This window comes from Aythya marila (genome assembly GCF_965140915.1).
Source record: "Aythya marila genome assembly, contig: HAP1_HAP1_SCAFFOLD_158, whole genome shotgun sequence".
Taxonomy (NCBI): Eukaryota; Metazoa; Chordata; class Aves; order Anseriformes; family Anatidae; genus Aythya; species Aythya marila.
This window is the reverse complement of record NW_028136675.1, coordinates 82811-103757: the sequence shown is the minus strand read 5'-3', so window position 1 is coordinate 103757 and position 20947 is coordinate 82811. Positions and strand designations below refer to the sequence as shown.

General features: G+C 51.5%; 1 protein-coding gene across 1 annotated transcript in view; it reads left to right on the top strand.

The window, feature by feature from the left end:
• LOC309891548 (scavenger receptor cysteine-rich type 1 protein M130-like) overlaps window positions 1–19376 on the top strand; it is a gene marked incomplete at both ends in the record, with an annotated part of 90259 nt that extends 70883 nt beyond the window's left edge. The window contains 4 exons of the mRNA XM_082785908.1: window positions 17951–18261; window positions 18370–18696; window positions 18777–19091; window positions 19216–19376. Coding sequence (XP_082642034.1) covers window positions 17951–18261; window positions 18370–18696; window positions 18777–19091; window positions 19216–19376 — 1114 coding nt within the window. The remainder of the gene's footprint in view (window positions 1–17950; window positions 18262–18369; window positions 18697–18776; window positions 19092–19215) is intronic.
• Between the last annotated feature and the right edge of the window lie 1571 nt (window positions 19377–20947).

The following is a 20947-nucleotide window of genomic DNA, read 5'->3' as shown; positions in this document are numbered from 1 at the left end:
TTGTCGGCCCCTCCGTCCCCCACCGTTTTCACTTCTCTGCCTCGCTTGTCAGTTCGGTTGCAGCGAACTACAAGTTATTGGTTCTTCTTGGCAGCAGCAGTGTTCTTCAGGGGAACCTACTAGGGAGCCTTCGAAACAGGGCCTCCTCCCCTTCCCACGATACACAGATAATATACAATACTTATCGAGTCCGTCTTAGGGTCAGCTTCAAGTCGTCAGGGCCTGGAGCTGCCTCCCATTTACCTTCCCGGACTGGTCCTTTCACACGGCTGGCATGTGTCCATCCTTTCTCCGCAGTTCGAATAGCCTTTTCTGTGGTAAGCAAAACAACATAGGGGCCTTCCCCATCGTGGTGTTAAAGAAGTCTCTTTCCAAGTCTTAATTAGAATTGAGGGTGATCAAGTGGCAATTCCAAGTCATAGGGCATACTATATAGCATTTCAAAAGGAGAAATTCCTATATCAGTTCTGGGCTGCGTCCATATGTTTAACAGTGCAAGAGGTAAGCATTTTACCCAAGAAGCCTTAGTTTCCAGCACAAGTTTTGTTAGTTGTTTCTTAATTTCACCATTCATTCGCTCTACCTTTCCAGAAGAGGAGGGGTGCCAAGGGCTGTGAAAATCCCACTCAATCTCTAAGGCCTGCTTTAATCCTTGCAGTAAAGCTTTACACCCATTCAGTCACGTGGTCAATTAGGACAAACAAGTAACTCAGTAAAATCTACCTGTATACTTTGGAAAGGTCAAAGCCCTGACTCCCGACCCCTCTAGATAGGTTACAGAAGACCTTTTTATTTACCCTTTGACATATAGTAGTACATCCTCTGCATGTGTGCTTCCCTAAAGTATATATTCCTACACAGATATGCTTTCTTAGAACAACATCACACATTGCTTGCACCTCCCAATGATTCTTCTGATGTAAAACAGTTAATATTTGCCTCATTATCACTTTATTCAGCATTTCTCTCCCATCAGGGAGTATCGATTTTCCTTAAAATGATCCACATATCTGTAACATTAATACCTCCTTGGGAGGTTGTAATTGCCCCAAAATCTTTTTTAGAATTTACCCAAATAGATAGGTGGCCCTGTAAACCCCTGAGGTAAAATTGTCCACCTATATTGTTGCTTCCACCCCCATTTCACTTCAGGTCTTTCCAGTCAGAGGTGAATATACATGTACGTTTTTCTCTCAGGGCCAGAGAGCACTCCATTAATAACACTGTTATTCCAGTCTAACAATTTACTAGTTGAATGCCCAATTTAATCATCAAATCCCTCCCCAACAAGTTAGTCTCCGCCTTGGATACATACAATAATTGCCCCGTGATCATTTTATCCCCTAGTCTCAGCTTGGTATCCCCCAAAAGTGGCACTATTATCCCACTCCCTTCTACCCCCATCACATTTAGGGTTTCATTGGTTAATTTAATCCCTGATACTTTACAAGTCAGTAATGACTTAGCTGCCCCAGTATATTGGGTTTGATGGCAAGGTTCGGGGGGTGTGAGGGGTGTGGGGGTGCGAAACTGCAGTGGCAGCCCCCGTGAAAAAAACAAAACAAAACAAAACAAAAACAGAAACCTCCCCATGGTAGATAAGGGACAATTTCATCTGGCCCTAAAGGGGCCCACTGCTGCCCAGAGCCAAGCCATAGCAACACAGTCCGTGCCTCTGTGAGAGCACATCCACAAAAACAAACAAACAAAGAAACAAACAAAAACCTGCTGCTCAACAGCGGCTGGGAGAGCGAGAAACCCCCTCGCAGACACCAAAGTCAGTGCAGAAGGAGGGGGAGGAGGCGCTCCAGGCGCTGGAGCCGAAGCCCCCCTGAGGCCATTGGAGAGGCCCCTGGTGGAGCAGGCTGTTCCCCCCCTCCCTGATGCTTGGGAAACTGAACAAACACCACAGCAAATATGCAAATATACCAAAACTTCTAGACTGTTACTTAGATAATGCCTACATCACCTTTCCCTGCTCATTCAACTTCGAATACCTTTAACACTTTCAACAAACCTTTTAACACTTCCTTTATCTTTCTCTAGCCTTTACTTTTCTAATGCCGACATCAAAGGCTCAGTCAGGGGCCAACTTAATTCCATACCTTTTCCCTCCAAGATGCTGAAACAACATCAATATACAACATTTCATCCCATTTTCCTTCTTTTCACAAAAACAACATTGACTGTAATATGGTGTTATAATTAGTAGTTCCATTTAGGGGCCACTCCGCTCCATCCTCTAGTTTATAAAGTGGCCACCACTGATTACAATATTTGATAAGGGCTCTTTTACTCTCTGTACCCTCTCAGCCCACTATATCCCTCCAATGTGTTAGTATACATCCTAGGAGGCTTTTCCTCGGGATTTCTTTGCTTTGAACTTTTCCTATTGTAATCTACAGTGGTTAATATTCCACCGTTTTCCTAGAAGCTCTTTACTAGTCAATCCCAATCCCTCCAAAATCCACAATATACAGATACACAAGTAAAATCAGACCACTGTAAATTAACTGCCTGTAGACAATTACACTGGGGACATTTAAACCTGATGAGCCGATAATATGCCTGGGTAAATTTTGTTCCCTTAGACATACACCTCAATGGCAGTTCTTATATTAACATATTAACATATGTATAAAAGAACACTTTACCAAAAATGCCCGGGCTTTTATATATACAATATACAATGTACAGTTATTATTCCAGTTAGAATTATTCCTCAGCAGCTGGAAACATTATGCCAGTTGCCGTTAAATCTTGCTTACCCTCCTCCTGTCCTTTTCTTAAAATCTCGGACGTCCCCGGAGTTAATGGGGACGGCTACATATTCCTAGTCACTGGTCCCTGAGTGCTAGAATCAGAGTTGTTATTGGCATCTCCCTGGGGTTGCAGATAAAGAAGCCCGGGAGTCGGAGGGGCTGCATGTGGGGGTGGTGGAATATAGGGAGGCAGTGGGGCTGGGATCTCTAATTCTTGGTTTATCTTGTGCCTCCCATCCCCTCCTTTTTCTTTTAGAGGATATAAATTGGCTTGAGTTTCCGAGCTGATCCACAAATGTGCATATTCACTTTCTTCCAAACTAAAAAGTTCCTTTGAGTTTACATAAATATTTAGGGCCTGGCAAACCCAATCTTCAAAGGACCCAAATACGGGCCAGTAAAGGTGGTCTTCTCAAATCTGTTTACCACCCCAAACTTAAACACAATAATGTATCATTTTTACATTATTCCTTCCCCGCCTAAAAGGGGAATCTTCCCAATTTTTAATCATTAATCCCGGGGTAACCTAACATCAGACGTTACCCCGCCCATGGGACCAGAAGGCTTACTCTTCTTCTGTCCCATCTTCTGGAGCGCCTTCACACACACACAAATCGCTTCCCCCTTTTCGTGGCCCAGTCCCTCGCGGGATGTGGAAACCGCACTACCGAGGGGTCTGCACTCGCTTCGTCTGCAATTGGACGTCTCACAACGACACGCTCCAGGATACCCAACCCCAAGCAAACGGATCACCGGCCTATACTTACTCACTCCTGAGTCTTCGTTCGGTCTTCATGCACAAAGATTACTAGGGGTTGCCGGCTTTATTTGCTTGCTGCTGAATTTAGGGTTCGTCGGTGAAGGATTTGAATGAAAGTAATCCTAGCGAAGGCCGCTGAAATCAGCGGGGCGCCCCCTCCGAAGGTCTTTCAATCAGATTGCCTTCATCCGAGTCACGGCACCAAATTTGTTATAAGTTGCCCCCTTAATTAATTTTCAGAGAGCATCACATTAATAATAGAAAGGAATTTATTGAGTAAGCAACAGCAAGCAAAACAGCGCTGGGTGGCCGGGGAGTCTCGGCTCCACCAACGGCGCGCACCTCACCCCCCCCCACGGTCCCTTTTTATATCTTGGTGATTTCAGGATTATGCAGCACATCCTGGTGTATTCTGCGACTGCGTGCGCCGTGTACATCCAAGTGCTGTAGCAGGTCACCAACCATTTCCACATGGATTATGATTGCCCCATTCTGCTCCCCATCTCCTTCCACCAGCTCCGGGTACTGGGTATCTAGAGAACAACCGGTCTTGCTGCTAAAGTCTCAGGCAAAGAAAGCATTAAGTACATCAGTCTTTTCCTCATCTCTTGTCACTAAGTTTCCTCCCACATCCGGTAAAGGATGGAGATTCTCCTTAGTCCTCCTTTTTGTGTTTCTGTATTTATAAAAGCATTTTCTGTTATCTTTAACAGCAGTAGCCAGAGTGAGCTCCAGATGAGCTTTGGCCTTTCTAATTTTGTCCCTGCGCAGCCTCATGACATCCTGATAGCCCTCCTGAGAGGCCTGCCCTCTTTTCAAATGTCCTAAACCCTCTTTTTCTTCCTAAGCTCAAGCCTCAACTCTCTGTTCAGCCAAGCCAGTCTTCTTCCACGCTGGCTCATCTTTGGGCATGTGGGAACAGACTGCTCCTGAGCCTTTAAGATTTCCTTCTTCAAGACTGCCAAGCTTTCCTGGACTCCTTTGCCCTTCAGAACTGTCTCCCAAGGGACTCTGCCAACCAGTGTCCTGAAGAGCTCAAGGTCTGCCCTCCGGAAGTCCAAGACTGTGGTTTTACTGATCCCTCTCCTGACTTCACCAAGAACAGAGAACTGTAATGTTTCTTGGTCACTATGCCCAAGACAGCTCTCAGCTACCACATCTCCCACCAGTCCTTCTCTGTTTGTGAAGAGAAGGTCTAACAGGGCACCTCCCCAGGTAGGCTCTCTAACCAACTGCGTCAGGAAGCTATCTTCCACACTCTCCAGAAATCTCCTAGACTGCTTTCTCTGGGCTATATTGCATTTCCAGGATATGTCTGGGAAGTTGAAGTTCCCCATGAGAACAAGCGCTAATGATTTTGCAACTTTTGCCAGCTGCCTGTAGAATTCCTTATCCATCACCTCATCATGGTTTGACAGTCTATAAAATATCCCCACCAGGATGCCTGCCTTGTTGGCCTTCCCGCTGACTCTAACCCACAGGGACTCAACATTATCATTCTCAGCCTTGAGTTTCACAACATTAAAACACTTTCTAATATATAGAGCCATGCCACCACTCCTTCTGTGCTGCCTGTCCCTTCTGAAGAGCTTATAGCCAGACATTGCAGTACTCTAGTCATGGGAGTGGTCCAACCACCTTTCAGTGATGGCAACCAAGTCATAGCTTGCCTTTCATTTCTTTGCTATTGAACAATGGCTAGAGCTATATTATAATGGACATGCATCAATAAAATCTCTGCTTATGGCCCAGAGGAATTTGGCACTTCACTCAAATGTCACCCTGGCACCTCCAATGTCACCTGGTGTCTGCATCTGAACAGCTCCCTTCTGCTCTCTGTTGCTATTCAATATGCTGGGAGCTGAGACAGGTAGCTGACATGCAGCTGCCTGGTTTGTGCCCACCTGAACCAGGTCAAGAGGAATCCCAACTCGTGTGGGTTGTTTGAGGCACGGGAGAGGAAGCTGAGCCCCCTTGTAGCCTCTGGACAGCAAATAAAGAAGTAGATGCCTTGTTTTATTCAGCTGAAACACTTCTCTCAGCAGGGGGAAGGCAGGTCCCTCCCTGTCCTTGCCTGGGTGTTCTGCCTAAAACCAGGACATGGAAAAGTGATTCTTGGACCTCATAGTTTTTCTGTATGAGGAATAACAGTGCTGGAAAAATTTCCTTCTGAAGTAGTGGGAGGGAACATCAGTGATTACTTCAGTCTGTTTCAAAGTTGATTCCCCTGGAGGCCCAGGGACTTATCTGTGAAATACCCCAGATCCTCAAGCTCTCCTGCTCAGATGCCTACCTCAGAGAAGTTGGACTTATTGTGGTTAGTGTCTGTTTATTATCTGGGTGTTTTGTTTTCCTTGTGGTGTCCTATGAGCAGGTATTCAGGGCTGTGCTGAAGATCCCCTCCCATCAAGGACGGCAGAAAGCCTTTTCCACATGCTTCCCTGTGGTGGTTTTACCGTGCTGGGCAGCTAAACCCCACAACCGCTCTCTCACTCCCCCTCCTTTAGATGAGGAGGGGGAGAAGTAAAGCAAAGAACAACTCACGGGTTGAGATAAGGATAATTTAATTAAAGGGAAATAATTATAATAATTAAATAAAGACTACCATGAACTAAACAATTTAACTAAGGGGAAATAAAAGGGGAAAGGGGAAAAGGGAGGGGAAAAGGAAAAATAAAAAGAAGGGAGGAAAACAAACAAACAAAATAAATGAAGGCTATATGGAAGTGCAGAGGAAAGAAATTACTCTCTACTTCCCACAAATAAGCGATGGTTGACCACGTCCTTGAAGCAAGGCCTCAACGCACGCAGCCGGTGTTCAAGAGGAGGACCAACGTTTTCCCAACGAGAGCCCACCCCTCCCCTCTTCTTCTTGTTTCCACCTTTTATTGCTGAGTGCGACACCACATGGTATGGAATATCCCTTTGATTGGTTTAGGTCAGCTGCCATAGTGATGTTTCTCTTCTCACTTTTTGCCCACCCCCTAGGAGGGTTAGAGAAAGGCCCAATGCTGTGCCACTGCTGCTCAGCAGTAGACACAACACTGGTGTGATAACACTGCTGTTCCAGCTACAAGTACAGAGTACGGCACTGTATGGGCTGCTGCCGGGAAAGTTAACATTCCAGCCAGACCCAGTACACTCCCTCACCTGGCCATGGTCTCACTGTTCATCAGCAGTGGCACATTTACCTACCTGAAGCCCCCCTCCATGTTCTCCTCCTCCCTCAACCTTTTGTTGGCATTCCTTTATTCGGTGGTGCCTCCAGCAGTGAACCCCCTCATCTACAGCATGAGGAAGCAGGAGCTTAAGGATGCAGTGTGGAAAGTGGTGACTGGAGGTTTCTGAGAAGCAAATAACTGCATGTCCATTGCATATCACTTATAATGTAACTCATTGAAGGCCAGGACATATCTTATGTGTTTTTTCTTTTATTTTCTTTCTTTTTCTTTTTGATTTACTTATGTAGTGATATATTTTAAAAAATTAAAAAAAAAAATCCTTTTTCTTCCCCATCCAATTCACTATGTAATGTCTCACGTGACTCTGAGACTTGGTATAAAAGAGGTGTATTTAATGGGCAATTAAATATTGAACATGTATTTAAATAAAAAGATGGTTCCTGCAGTGACTTGCTTGCCTGAGATGCTTCCTCAGAGAAAGGTGCTGACACTTGGCTGTGTGCAGAGGTTGAGGGGAAAAGAGTCCTGTCACAGCAGCAATGCCAGGGAGCCCCAAGGCTTGGTCTGTCCAAATCAGCTCTCCATTTCACCTCCCACACTCTCCTACGGAGCTCTTGTGTTGCTGCGAGGACTGATTGCTCTTGTCGCTTGCTCACTGTGCTGCTGTGGGGCAGTCCTGTATCCACAGGCAGGGACAGGCCAGGGGCACTTCTCTAACACAGCTGGCTCTGTACCAGCATCTCCAGTATAAAAGGGGATCTGCTCAGGGCAGTGCCTGAAAGCTCAGCTTCTCTGCCAAAGATGCTCTCATGGATATTTCAAAGGAATAGACTTGAAAGAGGCTCCTGGCTTTGCTTGTTTCTCTGTGGACTCAGGCAGATAAGATAGGAGTCCCAGGACCATATTTTAGGCAGGGAGAGATGATTCCATTCCTGCCTGTTTGTGCCCAGCACCCATGAGATTTTGACTTCACCGGCCTGTATCCACAGCATGAAAGGCTGTCTTCCTGGGAGAGTCAGGGAGGACCAGCAGAGCAAGGGCTGTTCTTGGACCTTGTTCTCTGGACACCCTGGCAGATGCTGCCTTAGGCCAATGGTCCAAGAGCAGCCCCTTGCAACCACCATTCCCAGCACTGGGCTCTCGCCCCAGCTCACACAGATGGTTTCTTCCTTTGGATATGGACACTAAATGACTACATCAGGAGTCCATGTTTCCCTTGTCCATATGAGACTGCATCTGGTGTGGGTGTGGTGAGATGAACCTGAATGAGACCAAGTGCCATAAGCTGTTCCCTAAGGGTGCCATAAATTCCAGTGGGACAGAGAGAGTCTAAAGTTCACTTCCCATTGGCGGTACGGTCCCCTAGAATACCATCTGAATAAAGCAATCCTAGTCATCGTTAACTGTCACACCAGCTCTTTCTCTGCAGAGTTTGCCTAAAATATATGTTTTCCTAAAGTATATATTCAGTTCTTGAATCACTTTTCCACGCATTTCCTTTAGGATGCAATGGAGTTGCTAAAGACTGCATGAGGAAATGTGAGCCTGGACATGTAGAAGACCTTCTGAAGCATGAGCTGGTTGGCAGGCAGAGTACCCGAGGGACTGTGAAGGGCATGCACCTGGTGCTCCTGGGTGGGCTGGAAAGAGGCCTCCTGAGCACAACAGCTCCTTGTGACCCTGTGGATGCTGGCTGTGAGGTCACTTCTGTCCCATCCCCTGTCTGGCCAACAGCAGGGAGGCAGAGCCTTTGAGGTCATAAAGGCCTTCAGAAAGCTGCCCCCGACAGGGTGACACATTTGGGGAGGCCAAGGGAAAGCTGGGTGAATAAAGGTAGGAAATCTGGGGGAGATAAGAGGGACTAGGCTAACAGAAAGGAAAGATTTGGAAGAGGTGAGAGGGGTTCAGGCAAGGCTGTGCTGCTGCAACACTTACTAGGAAAACATCCATGTCAAGCCCTGGCAATATTTCTAAGCAGTAACCGTAAGCCCTACCCCTACATCTAAATGTTATCCCTCTCTCTATAAGGAATCCACTACTCTTAGTCCTAACCCCAAACCTCACCTGTCATGGGTTAGCAAATCCTAAATCCATAAGGCCTTACCATACACTCAGCTCAATTCTCACCCTATTCCTCAGCCTTTTGACCCTATCATTGAATTCCAGCCTTAACATTCCAGCCTTAACTTCCTCAACAGAGCTCTGATGAAAATCCCAACAGATAACATAGTCTCTACACTAGTGTTGTGGTTTAACCCTGTCAGCAGCTAAACACCACGCAGCCGTTCGCTCACCCTCCCCCCTCCCTCTCTGGGACGGGGGAGAGAAATGGAAAGTGAAGCCCGTGAGTTGAGATAAAGACAGTTTAATAAGACAAGAAAATAATAATAATAATAATAATAATAATAATAATAATACAATTATGATAATAGTACTACTACTAATAATGTGTACAAACAAGTGATGCACAATGCAATTGCTCATCACCTGCTGACCGATGCCCAGCCTAACCCCGAGCAGTCTGGCGCCCCTCCCCCGGCTAGCCACCCCTATATATTATTTATCATGATGTCAGATGGTATGGAATACCCCTTTGGCTAGTTTGGGTCACCTGTCCTGGGTCTGTCCCCTCCCAGCTCTTACTGCACCCCCAGCCTGCTCATTGGCAGGAGTGAGTAAGAAGCTGAGGTGTCCTTGGCTTAGTATAAGCACTGCTCTGCAGCAATTAAAACATCGAGGTGTTATCAGCACTCTTCTCATCCTAAGCCAAAACATAGCATTCTACCAGTTACTAGGAAGAAAATTAACTCTGTTCTAACTGAAACCAGGACAACTAGACACAGACTAGAACCCAAAGCAGAAAACAGAGGCCTCCCTCTAATATTCTGCCCAAACACTAACCCTGGAAGGCAAGATCTAATCCCTAAAGCCTAACCTGAACACCTAATCCCCAGATCCTGCATTCCTGTAGTCTAGACACTTAACTGAAGCTGTTTGACCTCATGAGGCTGGGCAGGGCTTGAGAGATCCTACAGCAATCGCTTAGTCTTGGAGGAGGCAGGTGAGGTGACATGGATGTGGTCAGGTCACAGTACTCAAGGAGGAGATGGGTGGGGATGCTCTGATGAGGTCAGCTGTGCCTCAGGCTCTCAGGAGGCAGCAGGAAGCCCATGACTGTACAGGTGTGTGTCGGGACACATTCTCAAAGCTTGTATGACTATTACTTGAATTCCACAGGCTGGAAATACTGCACTGAACACTTTGGGGAGCTTTCCAGCTCAGAGTAGGGTAAGCACATGCCCTGAGCCAAGCTGGAATATCTGTGAGGAGTCCCCTTGGTCCTGGAATCACCAGTGTGTGTGTCACCCAGTGTGTCCTGTAGGGAAATGCATGGGTGTGCAGAGCTGCGCCATGATAGTGTGGTCCCTGTTGCTCTGGGATGTATATGTGTGTGTTTGGTTTGGTGCAAACACCTGGGCTGGTTTCTAACCTCCCACCTAAGCACAAGTGTGGAATAGCTCATCCCCTGCCAACATCCTCCTTGTTTTATCTCATCCATGGAAGACAGAGACAAAAAAAATAATAATAAAAAATAAAAAATCTCTGAGCAGTTCTGCCAGGGTTTTCATCTGCTAGCAGCCCCAAAGCAGCAGCAGTGCCTTGCCATTGCCAGCTCATGGGTCTGCTGGTGCTTGTCTGGGCTCTGTTTTTACTTTGCAGGTTGGAAGTTGTACTGGGCTTACATGGAAAGGGTTTTGTAGTGGGGGGGCTGCAAGGGTGGTCTCTGTAAGGCGTCCATAAGTTGCCCCTTGTTAGGGAAGTGCCAGTTCCAGCTGGCTCCAATATAGACATGCTGCTGGCCAATGCTCAGCCATGAGTGATGCTGGTTGCACTTCTGTGAGAGCATTTTCAAGGAAGGGGAAAAAATGACATGAAGGAATAGCTGGGAGAGAAGAGTGAGAAAATGTGAGAGAAACAACCCCGCAGACACCAAGGTCAGTAAAGAAAGAGGGTGAGGTGGTGCTCCAGGTGCTAGAGAAGAAGTTCCCCTGTAGTGTACCATGTTGGAGCAGATCTCCAAGCTGCAGCTGATGGAAGACCCCGTGTTGGAGCAGGTGGATGTGGCCTGAAGAAGCTGCAGCCCTTGGAGAGGCCCCTCGGGAGAAGACTCTACATCAGAACTGTGGAGAGCTCTAGGCAGCCTCTGGGGATGGGGCCTTTCTTCTGAAGACGAACTTATGTCAACTCTGACAGATGCTGCACTTGCAAGAACAGGATTCAGGATGGCATAGCCTTTCAGGAAGGAGCTACCTTTGGGATTCCCTCAAAGTGTGGAACTCCTGGCTGTGTCACAGCTTGAATCACTGCCCTCTGAATGCTGACCTAGGTCCCACCATGACAGATCCAACCTCATGATTTCCCTGCAGCCACTTCTCCCAGTCTTCCTGAACTACCATTGGTGCTGAAGACTCAAGCACACAGAGATAAAAGGGAGTGCAAGAATGCCACTGTTGTGCAAACTCAAGAACAATGACACATGCTAGCAAGTATATGGAACACGAGATGAGTACCAGCTCATCACAAGCCCCAGATTCATGCTTAGTTGGTTTGAAAGGACTGAGCACAGGGCATTAGAAAACAAAACAAAACAAACAAACAAACAAACAAACAAAACATAACAGAAGGAGCTACATCTTCGCAGTGTGGACTCAGCAGCAGCAATCCTGCAGAATGACAACCCACCTGGCCTCTCATGGCTTGGACAAGTGTACAGTTTGCTGCTTGAAGAACTGTCTCAAGGCCATGCTCACAGAGTCTGCGTGAAGAGAGATCAATCCAGTTGGTGGATAGTATCAGTGGCATTCCCCAGGCCTCTGTACTGGATCCAGTTTGTTTACTATTTTGATGGATGATCTGAATGAGAAGAACAAGTGTACCCTCAGTACATTTGCAGATGATAACAAGTTAGCTGGGACAGTTGATCTTCTGGAGAATAGGAAAGCTTTGCAGAGGGATCTGGAAAGGCTAGATTGATGGACTGAGTCCAATCACATGACATTCAACAATGGTTAGTGTTGGGTCCTGCCCTTGAGTCATAACAACCCCAAGCAGCAGCATAGGGTTGGGGAAGAACGACTGGAAAGCTGTCCAGCAGAAAAGCACCTGGGAGTGCTGGTTTACAGCCAGCTGAATGTGAGCCAGTGGTGTAACTATGTGGCCAGGAAGGCCAATGGCATCCTGGCCTGCATCAGAACCAGGGTGGCCAGGACCAGGGAAGTGGCTGTTCTCTTTGTACATGGCACAGAATTATAGAATGTTTTGTGTTGGAAGGGACCTTAACGATCATGTAGTTCCACCACAGCCCCACACACAACCCCATCATAGGCAAGGACATGTTCCAATAGCTCATATGTGCTTACGAGGTCACTGTCAGCTGAAGATCTGATAGGCCATGAGCAGGCCCATGGCAGGTGAATGTTCTGTGATTGCAATGGTGCTGACAGGCCGAGAGCAAGGATGGCCTGTGCTAGATACTGTGAGGACCCTTGTGCCTGAGAAGCTTGCGGGCCAGGATTAAGCACATGGCTCGTGTGGGTCTTTGGGAGCTTATGATGTCATGTCAGATATGGCACCCCATGCTTGATTTCTCCTGAAATCCAACAGAAACCCCAGGCACCTGTCTACTGGTGCATCACACTACTTCACTGGGAACAGAAACCAAACAGGTGTCTATGTGGTGCTCAGGTCAGTGGTGCCTGTGGAGCTGACAGACCAGCAGCAGGCCCACAGCTCTCGTAAGAGCTTGTGAGGTCACCGGAGCCTGAGAAGATGACAGGCAGGAAGGAGACCCATGCCTGGGGAATGGACTTTTGATGCCACTCTTGGCTGAGTAGCCAACAGGGCAGGAGCAGGTGCATGGCCAGATAAGTTCTTGGGAGGTCACTGGAGCCTGACTACTTCCATGGCGAGTATGAATCAGCTGCACGGATATCAGAGAATCACAGAATCATAGAATGGTTTGGGTTGTAAGAACCCTAGTGACCATGTAGTCCACACCCCCTGCTGCAGGCAGTGACACCTTACATTAGGCAACGTGTGCCTATGAGGTCATGGTCAGCTGAGGAGTTGATAGGCCAGGAGCAGGCCTCAGCTGTGTGTCTGATTATCAGGTCACTCATACCAGAATGGCCATGGATTGTGCAGGTTCTTATGAGGTCTCTGTTTTGGGATCAGCTTACAGGCCAAGAGCAGACCCCTGGCCTGTGGATGTCACTTGGATGCCAGTGGTGCCTGTGTAACTAACTGGCTGAGAGCAAACACGGCCTGTGCTAGATGCTGGGAGGACCCTGGTGCCTGAGAAGCCAGGAGGCCAGGAATAAGCACATGGCTTTTGTGGGTCTGTGGGGAGGTCACTGGTGATCAATTAGCTGATAGGTCAGGGCAAGGTCCACGGATTGTACAGGTAGCTGTGAGGTCACTGGTGCCTGAGGAACTGGCAGGGCTGAAACAGGCCAAGAACTTGTGTAGGTGTTTGTGAGGTCATTGCTGCCTGACTACAGGCCAGGAGCAGGCCCATGGCAGGTGAAGATGCTATGGCATCACCTGGAGCTGAGTTGGGCAGAATCATGAAATAGCCCGAGTTGGAAAAATCAAGGATCAGTGAGTCAAACTCCAGCCACCAGACAATAAAATAAATTATATATGTATCTAAAAAACTATACAAATTGTAAATACATTTTAAAAATAGTAAAATATATAATGTATATATTTATAAAAAATAAACCTTTTACGTATGTATAATACATGTAAAATTAATGTAATGAAAAATAAAATAAAATAATATAAAATATATAATATAATTAATATAATATATTATACTGTATAATATAACATAATACAGTATAATATACTGGAATACTTTATGTAATAAAATATTTATCAAATAAAAATATAATATAATCTATAATATAATATCGGTAATTATATATTATATAATATGAACTATATAATAATACATAAAATATATAAGAATAATATTTAATCTAATAAAATATATAAAAATATAATAATGTATAAGTAATATATATATATTGTATATATTCATAAAAATGTGTGTTCTATTAAAAATATAAAATGTATATATATATGTGTGTATTTATATTTATATATATATATAATAAACTATACTTCTGAGAGCATTGTCCAACACTTCTTGGACTCTGCCAGGCTTAGAGCTGTGCGGAGGCTGGGAGGCACCGCAGGGCCATGCCTGGGCACGGGGCCAGGAGGAAACCACCGTCTTCCTGCCCGGGCGCCATGTCACGTGGGCTGCGGTTTGTGCACCTGCAGTGGCAGGCAGGCTCCAGCTCCCGACCCGCCGCGGGGAATAACGGCCCCTGGGTGACACGCTGAGAGCCAGGGAGACGCCTGAGGCTCTGGGCTGCAGCTCTGCTGCCAGGGCAGGCCCTGGACCAGCTCTGGCTGCTGCCGGGACCCCACAGGAGGCTCCCTGGGGAGGGACGGGGCAGGCAGCACCCCCATAATGGGGCTCTGGCCCTGCCCAAGGGCCTTTCCCAGCTGCTGCTGCCAGCACAGCAGGGGCTGTATCAGGGGCAGGGGCTGGTCCCTTCTCAGCCTGACACAGCCCCGCTGCAGGCACAGACCTGAGGATTCAATGGCGCAAGGATGGCCGGACAATCGCACCTTGGGCTCTTGGATGCTACAGCTTAGGAGATGCTCCGTGCTCCCACAGCAGGCTGCAAGGGGTGTCAGAGCCATCTGCCCCCACACCCAGCTTTACCCCACGATGATCTCCCACCGCAGTGACGTGAGAGCCGCAGCGCAGCCGTCCCTCATATATGGTCATGAAGAGCGCTGGAGAAGTTCATTGGAGAGCTGGGCTGCGTCGGAGTGGAGATAAGTGCCGATAACGTCTAAAAAGGTGCCTGCTGCTTCGATTGGCTCCTCCTGCAGCTGGGACAGCATCTGCACAGATATATTGCCCTCCCATCATCTCCATTGCCTCGTGGGTCCCCAGGAACTCCAGCAGCAGGGCTGTCCTGTCAGGACAGGAGCCTCAGGATGGGGACAGAGGGACTCCTGCCCCCTTGGGTGCTGTGGCTGTTCCTCTGTGTGCAGCCTTGCAGAGGTAAGTGCCAGCTTCTCTGTTCCACAGCATTGGGACAATGGGCAGCAGAGGGGTCATTGGGATCTCTCTGGGAGTGGGGTTGTTTTCAGGCACCAGTGATATGAGAGGCAGAAGGTTCTCAGTCTCTCAGCTCTGTTCTTTAATCTGTGCCTGTCTGGGTGGGAGGGGTAATCCATTTTCATATCTCCCATGTTTTTGGCAGCCCAAGCTTGACTTCATTTCTAGACACCTTGACCTTGGATACCTTTCTGGGACCCCTTGTTCCCCAGCACTGTGCCTCTGGATCTGGAGGAGTCCCAGACAATGAGGGTGGCCCTCAGTGATCTCCAGGGCACAGCCAATGTCTGGGATGCCCCAGGGGGGTTGTGTGCTGTTCCCTGCCCCTGGGATCTGGGGAAACACTGACTCCAGGAGGGCAGGTTTTGTCCCATTAACGGAAGGGGACTGGGGCATCTGCACCAAGAGGTGCTCTTCTTGGGGGTCCTGGTCAAGCACAGGGGCCAGTCTGACAGCAGGGACGGGGAAGAGATGTGGACTGTTGGTATCCTTGTGATCAACTCTGTGCTCTGTAGGGACACAGGAGGTCCTGAGTTTGACGGTGGGTTTGGGAGGTGCCTGTGGCAGACAATGGGTAATGGAAGCTGCTCAAGGGGCATGGGTCTGTTTGGGGGAAACTGGGATGGGGAGGAGTGGGAACCCTGTGCAGGGCTGGGGGTTGTGTGTGGGTGGGCATGGGCAGGACAGCGGGCCACTTGGGTGGGAGGAGGTGGTGAGGGCTGTGGGGCAGCAAATGGCCCAAGAGGGCTAGAGCTGGGTATCCCCATCCCAGCATAGCCCATGGGGAGAGGAGGAACCCCCCACTGCCCCTGAGATAGCCTATGGGGACAGGGATCCCACCCTGGGAACTGGGAGTCTGCCTGGGGAGGGGGTCCTCACAGACCTGTAATGTGGGGCTCAAAACTCTCCTGACCCTTCCTGTGTTGGTGTTTGAAGGGGCTGCAGAGGTGAGGCTGGCGGATGGCGGCAGTCGCTGTGCTGGCAGAGTGGAGGTGAAACACCAGGATCAGTGGGGGACCGTGTGTGATTTCTCCTGGGACATGCCCGATGCTGCAGTGGTTTGTAGGCAGCTGGGCTGTGGGGTTGCTCTCGAAGCTTTTGAGGATGCACACTTTGGGCCAGGATCTGGGCGCATTTGGATGGCTAATGTTGAATGTAATGGCATGGAGTCTGCCCTGTCTGACTGCACACACGCAGGATGGGGTCCAACAAACTGCATTCACAGCTGGGATGCTGGAGTGACATGCTCAGGTAAGGACTGAACTTCTTCCCTACCTCTGGGATGAAGTGTCTAAGTGTCTAAGGGACCTGGCTGTGAACTCAGGAAGCAGCAAGTGGACATCAGAACATGGCTCTGTGTGTCAAGTTGCACTCTGAGCTGGGTCTGTCACTGCTGGTGTCCCTTGTCCCTGGGGAAAGCCCAGTGGGAGCACACTGAGCCTGGCCCTGAAGCTGGAGCAGCCAACCCTGAGGAGGTGCCTGGGGCTGGGAGAGGAAAGCCCCCACCCTTCCCCACTGTGCTGCCTGGTTCCCACCTTTCTCCTCCATTCACCCAGGCCCTGTCTGGCAGGCTGGTCCCTATGCCAGGGGAATCTAGAGCAGCTCCCCCAGCCACCAGCAGCCTCAGGGAAGGGCGTGCAATGGCCCAGGACTTTTGGGGTTGTACCCCCAGCAGCCAAGAGAGCGTTGGCCAAAGCAGAGAGGCTGCTCAGAGGGCAGGAGCACTGGGCTTGGGCAGACAAGCAGGGTGGCAAGTGACACTTTGTTCCTGTCCTGGGGTCACCCCATGAGAGCCAGCCCCCAGAGACACAGCCCCTCCAGGCAGTGCTGACCCACTGCTCAGCCTCTCCTGCGTGCCCTGTGCCCCAGGGGCTGTGCCAGCACCTCCTGGCTCTCCTCTCTGCCTGCCCTCACACCAGGAGCTTGTGTCAACCCAGGGCTGCTCTCCGCCTGCTTTCCTCACCCATGCATGGTAGGTGACTGGGGACGTGCATGCCCAGCACCACACTGTCCCTGCCAGAGGACCCCCCTTTGCGGAGGATCCCCTGAAGTGCCCCATCTAACAGGAGCTCCCCAAAAGCCCCACCATTCCCTGGGAACAAGGGAGCTTTTTGGCAGACCAAAGATTTCTTCTAACTGGCTTGAGCCTTGTGGGGCAGAGAAGGCTGAAGTAGCCCCGAGTTCCTGGGCCTGTTTCCCCGGGCCCACGTGCTGCGGGTGCTGCAGTGGTGGGTCGGGGGCCAGGCAGCCCAGGGACTCCGGGCAGCAGCAGTTTGTCTGTGCGGTGCCTGCAGCTGGGGGCTTGCAAAAGAGGACATGGGTGCTGGGCTGGTTTCTGAGGAGCAGCAGGGGGGCCCTGACCTCTTTGTGGCATCAGCACCCATTGAGAGCTGCTGGGCTGGCCGTGGGGCTCTGCATGTGACCACTTTAGGGATGAGGTGGGAAGTGGGTATGGAAGTGCCAGAGGGCTCTGGGAACTCACAGGTCTCCTTGGTTGCTCCAGGATTTGTCCGGCTGGTTGGAGGGGACAGCCCCTGCTCAGGAAGTGTGGAGGTCTACGACAGGGACCAGTGGAAAGCTGTCTGTCACTCCCACTTTGGTGCCAAAGCTGCCGAGGTGGTGTGCAGGGAGCTGCAGTGTGGCACAGCCCTGTCTGTCCATGGGGCAGCTCAGCTGGGAGAAGGGGCCGGTCCTGTCTGGGACAGAGAGCTGCAGTGTGTGGGGAATGAATCCGTCCTCTCCTTCTGCCCCACGGCGGCCACCAGGGACCAGCCCTGCACCCACAGCAATGGCACTCATGTCACCTGCACACGTAAGGACTTGGGGTATGATGGTGCCCACGGGGGCTGTGGTGGGGGAAGGAGAGCAGGGTAGGCACTGGGTTGTGCTGGGTGGGGGACAGGTGGGGTGAGGTGGTGGTCTGCGGCCCTAAAATTAGAGTGCTGCAGGAGACAGGCACGCTGTCCCTTTGGCCTCTCCTGCAGCTCCTGTGGGAACAAGAGCACAAATGTGGCCTCTCACCCTCCTTTGTCCTTGTGTACACAGGGTTCAGGCTGGTGAACGGCAGCACAGCGTGTGAGGGCAGGGTGGAGGTCGACGTGCTGGGGACATGGGGCACCCTCTGTGCCTCCCGCTGGGACCTCTCGGACGCCCACGTTCTCTGTCGGCACCTCGGCTGTGGCTTTGCTGAGTCCATTCCTGGAGGAGGGCATTTTGGGAGAGGAACCGGCCCCATCTGGAGAGACTCGTTCCACTGTGACGGTACTGAAGCCCACGTGGGGCAGTGCCCGGTGACTGCCCTGGGGGCCTCGCCGTGCTCCCAGGAGAACGCTGCTGCTGTCATTTGCTCAGGTGAGTGCTGGGCAGTGCTGCAAAGTCCATTTGCCCCTGGTGTGTGACACGGCCACACAAAGTTTTGCACCCCATTGCAGCACCAGGCTGAATTTCTGCTCTCATCAGGCCCGGCTCGCAACATGTCTGTACGGTTGGTGGGTGGAGAGAGCCGGTGCGACGGGCGCGTGGAGGTCTTCCAGCACGGGACGTGGGGCAGAGTCCTGGATGAGCAGTGGGACATGCAGGAGGCCAGCGTGGTGTGCCGGCAGCTGCAGTGCGGAGAGGCAGAGGCAGCCTACACCCCCGTGAGGGCCGAGCGAGGACCAGGACCTGTGGGGCTGCATGGGGTGCGGTGTGCAGGGCACGAGGCTAACCTGAGCCTCTGCAACACCTCCCTGCCTCAGAGCCACCCTGCAACAGGAATCATGGAGGACGTGGGGGTCGTGTGCCGGGGTGAGTGGTGCTGCACGTCCCCCAGGTGTGGGGCTGGGAGGGCAGCCAGTCCCTGACGGCCGGGGTTCTCCCTGCTGCAGGGAGCCGGCGGGTCCGGCTGGCGGACGGGGCCGGGCGCTGTGCCGGGAGAGTGGAGATCTACTACCAGGGGCGCTGGGGCACCGTCTGCGACGACGCCTGGGACCTGGCCGACGCCGCCGTCGTTTGCCGCCAGCTGGGCTGCGGAGGGGCCCTGGAGGCAGCCGGCTCTGCTCGGTTTGGGGAGGGCTCTGGGCAGATCTGGCTGGATGGCGTCAACTGCTCCGGGGCCGAAGCTGCTCTCTGGGACTGCCCTGCCAAGGCCTGGGGGCAGCACGACTGCAGGCACAAGGAGGACGCGGGAGTCATCTGTTCAGGTCTGTGCTGGGAGTGGGGCTTTGAGCTGGGGCCAGTTAGGCTGGGTGAGGGCAGAACCAGGTAGGGCCAAGGCCATCAGTGGCTGACATCCAAGGATGTCCCTGGGGCCTCTCCTCCTTCCAGAGTTCATGGCCCTGAGGCTGGAGAACAGTGACGGCTGCTCTGGGCGCCTGCAGGTTTTCTACAACGGGACGTGGGGCAGCGTTTGCTCCAACTCCATGACCACCGAGACGGTGTCACTGGTGTGCAAGGAGCTGGGCTGCGGGAATGAAGGGGACCGGGAAATAATCTTAAACTCTGCCAAGATGTCTGGCACCGCGTGGCTGGATCGCGTGGAGTGTGGGAAGAGAAACAGCTCCTTCTGGCAGTGTCCCTCTGCTTCTTGGCATCCACAGTCGTGTACTGACCGCCGAGAAGAGGCCAACATCACCTGCAAAGGTAAATCTGAGCCATCAAGGCACCAGGTCCTGTTGCCCACTGGGCATGGTGAAATGCAGAGAAGGAACCCAGAGAGGCTTTGACTTCCTGCTTTAGACCCTGTTGCTGCTGGTGGCACAAAGGTGACTTCAGCTCTCAGAGCCACCCATGTCCACCAGCAGCAAACAGCCGGGCTGCCAGCAGCTCCCTGGGGGATGCAGAGGCAACTGCAGGCAAGGTCTGAGAGGAGACCATGCAGGGCTTTCAGGAGTCCCCCCTCCTGGGACAGCCTCCTGCTGCTCTGTGAACCAGGGACCCTGTGGGGCCGAGCACTTGGTTCCCCCCTGCAGTGCCGTGTGTGTCCCCTGAGTGAACAGGGTTCTGCTGCTGCCCTGACCCAGGCAGCATGGGGACGTGTGAGCAGAGGTCAGCTCTGCTCTCTTCTGCATGACCCCCAGAGCAGCCCTTTTCAGCCCAACTTCTCTTTCCTTTGGGACATGGACAGAAAGGCCACAGGTAGCTGCATGCCCCAACTCCACCAGCTGCACAGGTAGGGAGCTGCCCCTGCACGTGCCCCCCTTACCTGGCAGGGCTCCGCCAGTTGTCCTGGTGCCATGGGACATCGCTGCCTCCCCAGACAGGGAGAAGATCCGTACCGTGGGAGGCAAGGACGGCTGCTCGGGCAGAGTGGAGATCTGGCACCGCGGCACCTGGGGGACGCTGTGTGACAATGCCTGGGACATGCGGGATGCCGAGGTGGCGTGCAGGCAGCTGGGCTGTGGCCCTGCGGTCTATGCCCTGGGCCAGGCTGTTGCTGGAGAGGGGACGGGCCCCATGTGGCTGATGGAGTGCAGGGGGACGGAGCTGTCTCTGCAGGACTGCTGGGCCCAGCCAGGGAACAGCGGTGCCTGCCAGCATAAGGCAGATGCGGCTGTGCATTGCTCAGGTGAGCAGTGGGGCTGGGAGACATGGCTGGGGGCTTGGCAAGGAGCTGGCTTGGGTGTCTGCCCTGCTGGATACTTGCACAGCCCCAGAGTTTTCACAGTCAAGGAGGTTCCTGCAGAGTGGGGGGCTGGTGTTGGGTGGGGAGCAGCCTCTGTGGGGCTGGATGTGCCAGCACATCCCCTGGGCTGCCTGCACTGTCCTGTGAGCAGCCCAGAGCAGTGGTGCTGGGCCCTGTCCTTGCCACCCTGCCCAGCCCCAAAGGAGGGACAATTCAGGTGGCACATGCTGGGGTCATTTGCCAGGGAGGCTGCCTGGTGCCACAGCCCCAGCCTCTCAGCCCAGCTCCTCTGCTCCCCTGCAGCTGCACCCAGGACAGCAACACCCCCCTTGCAAGCAGGTAAGCTGTCCTTCCCCAGGGCTGGGGCTGTCCATGTCCACGCTGTGACCCACAGCCAGGGGAAGGGGCTCCTTGCTGGGCTGTGAGACTCCCAGA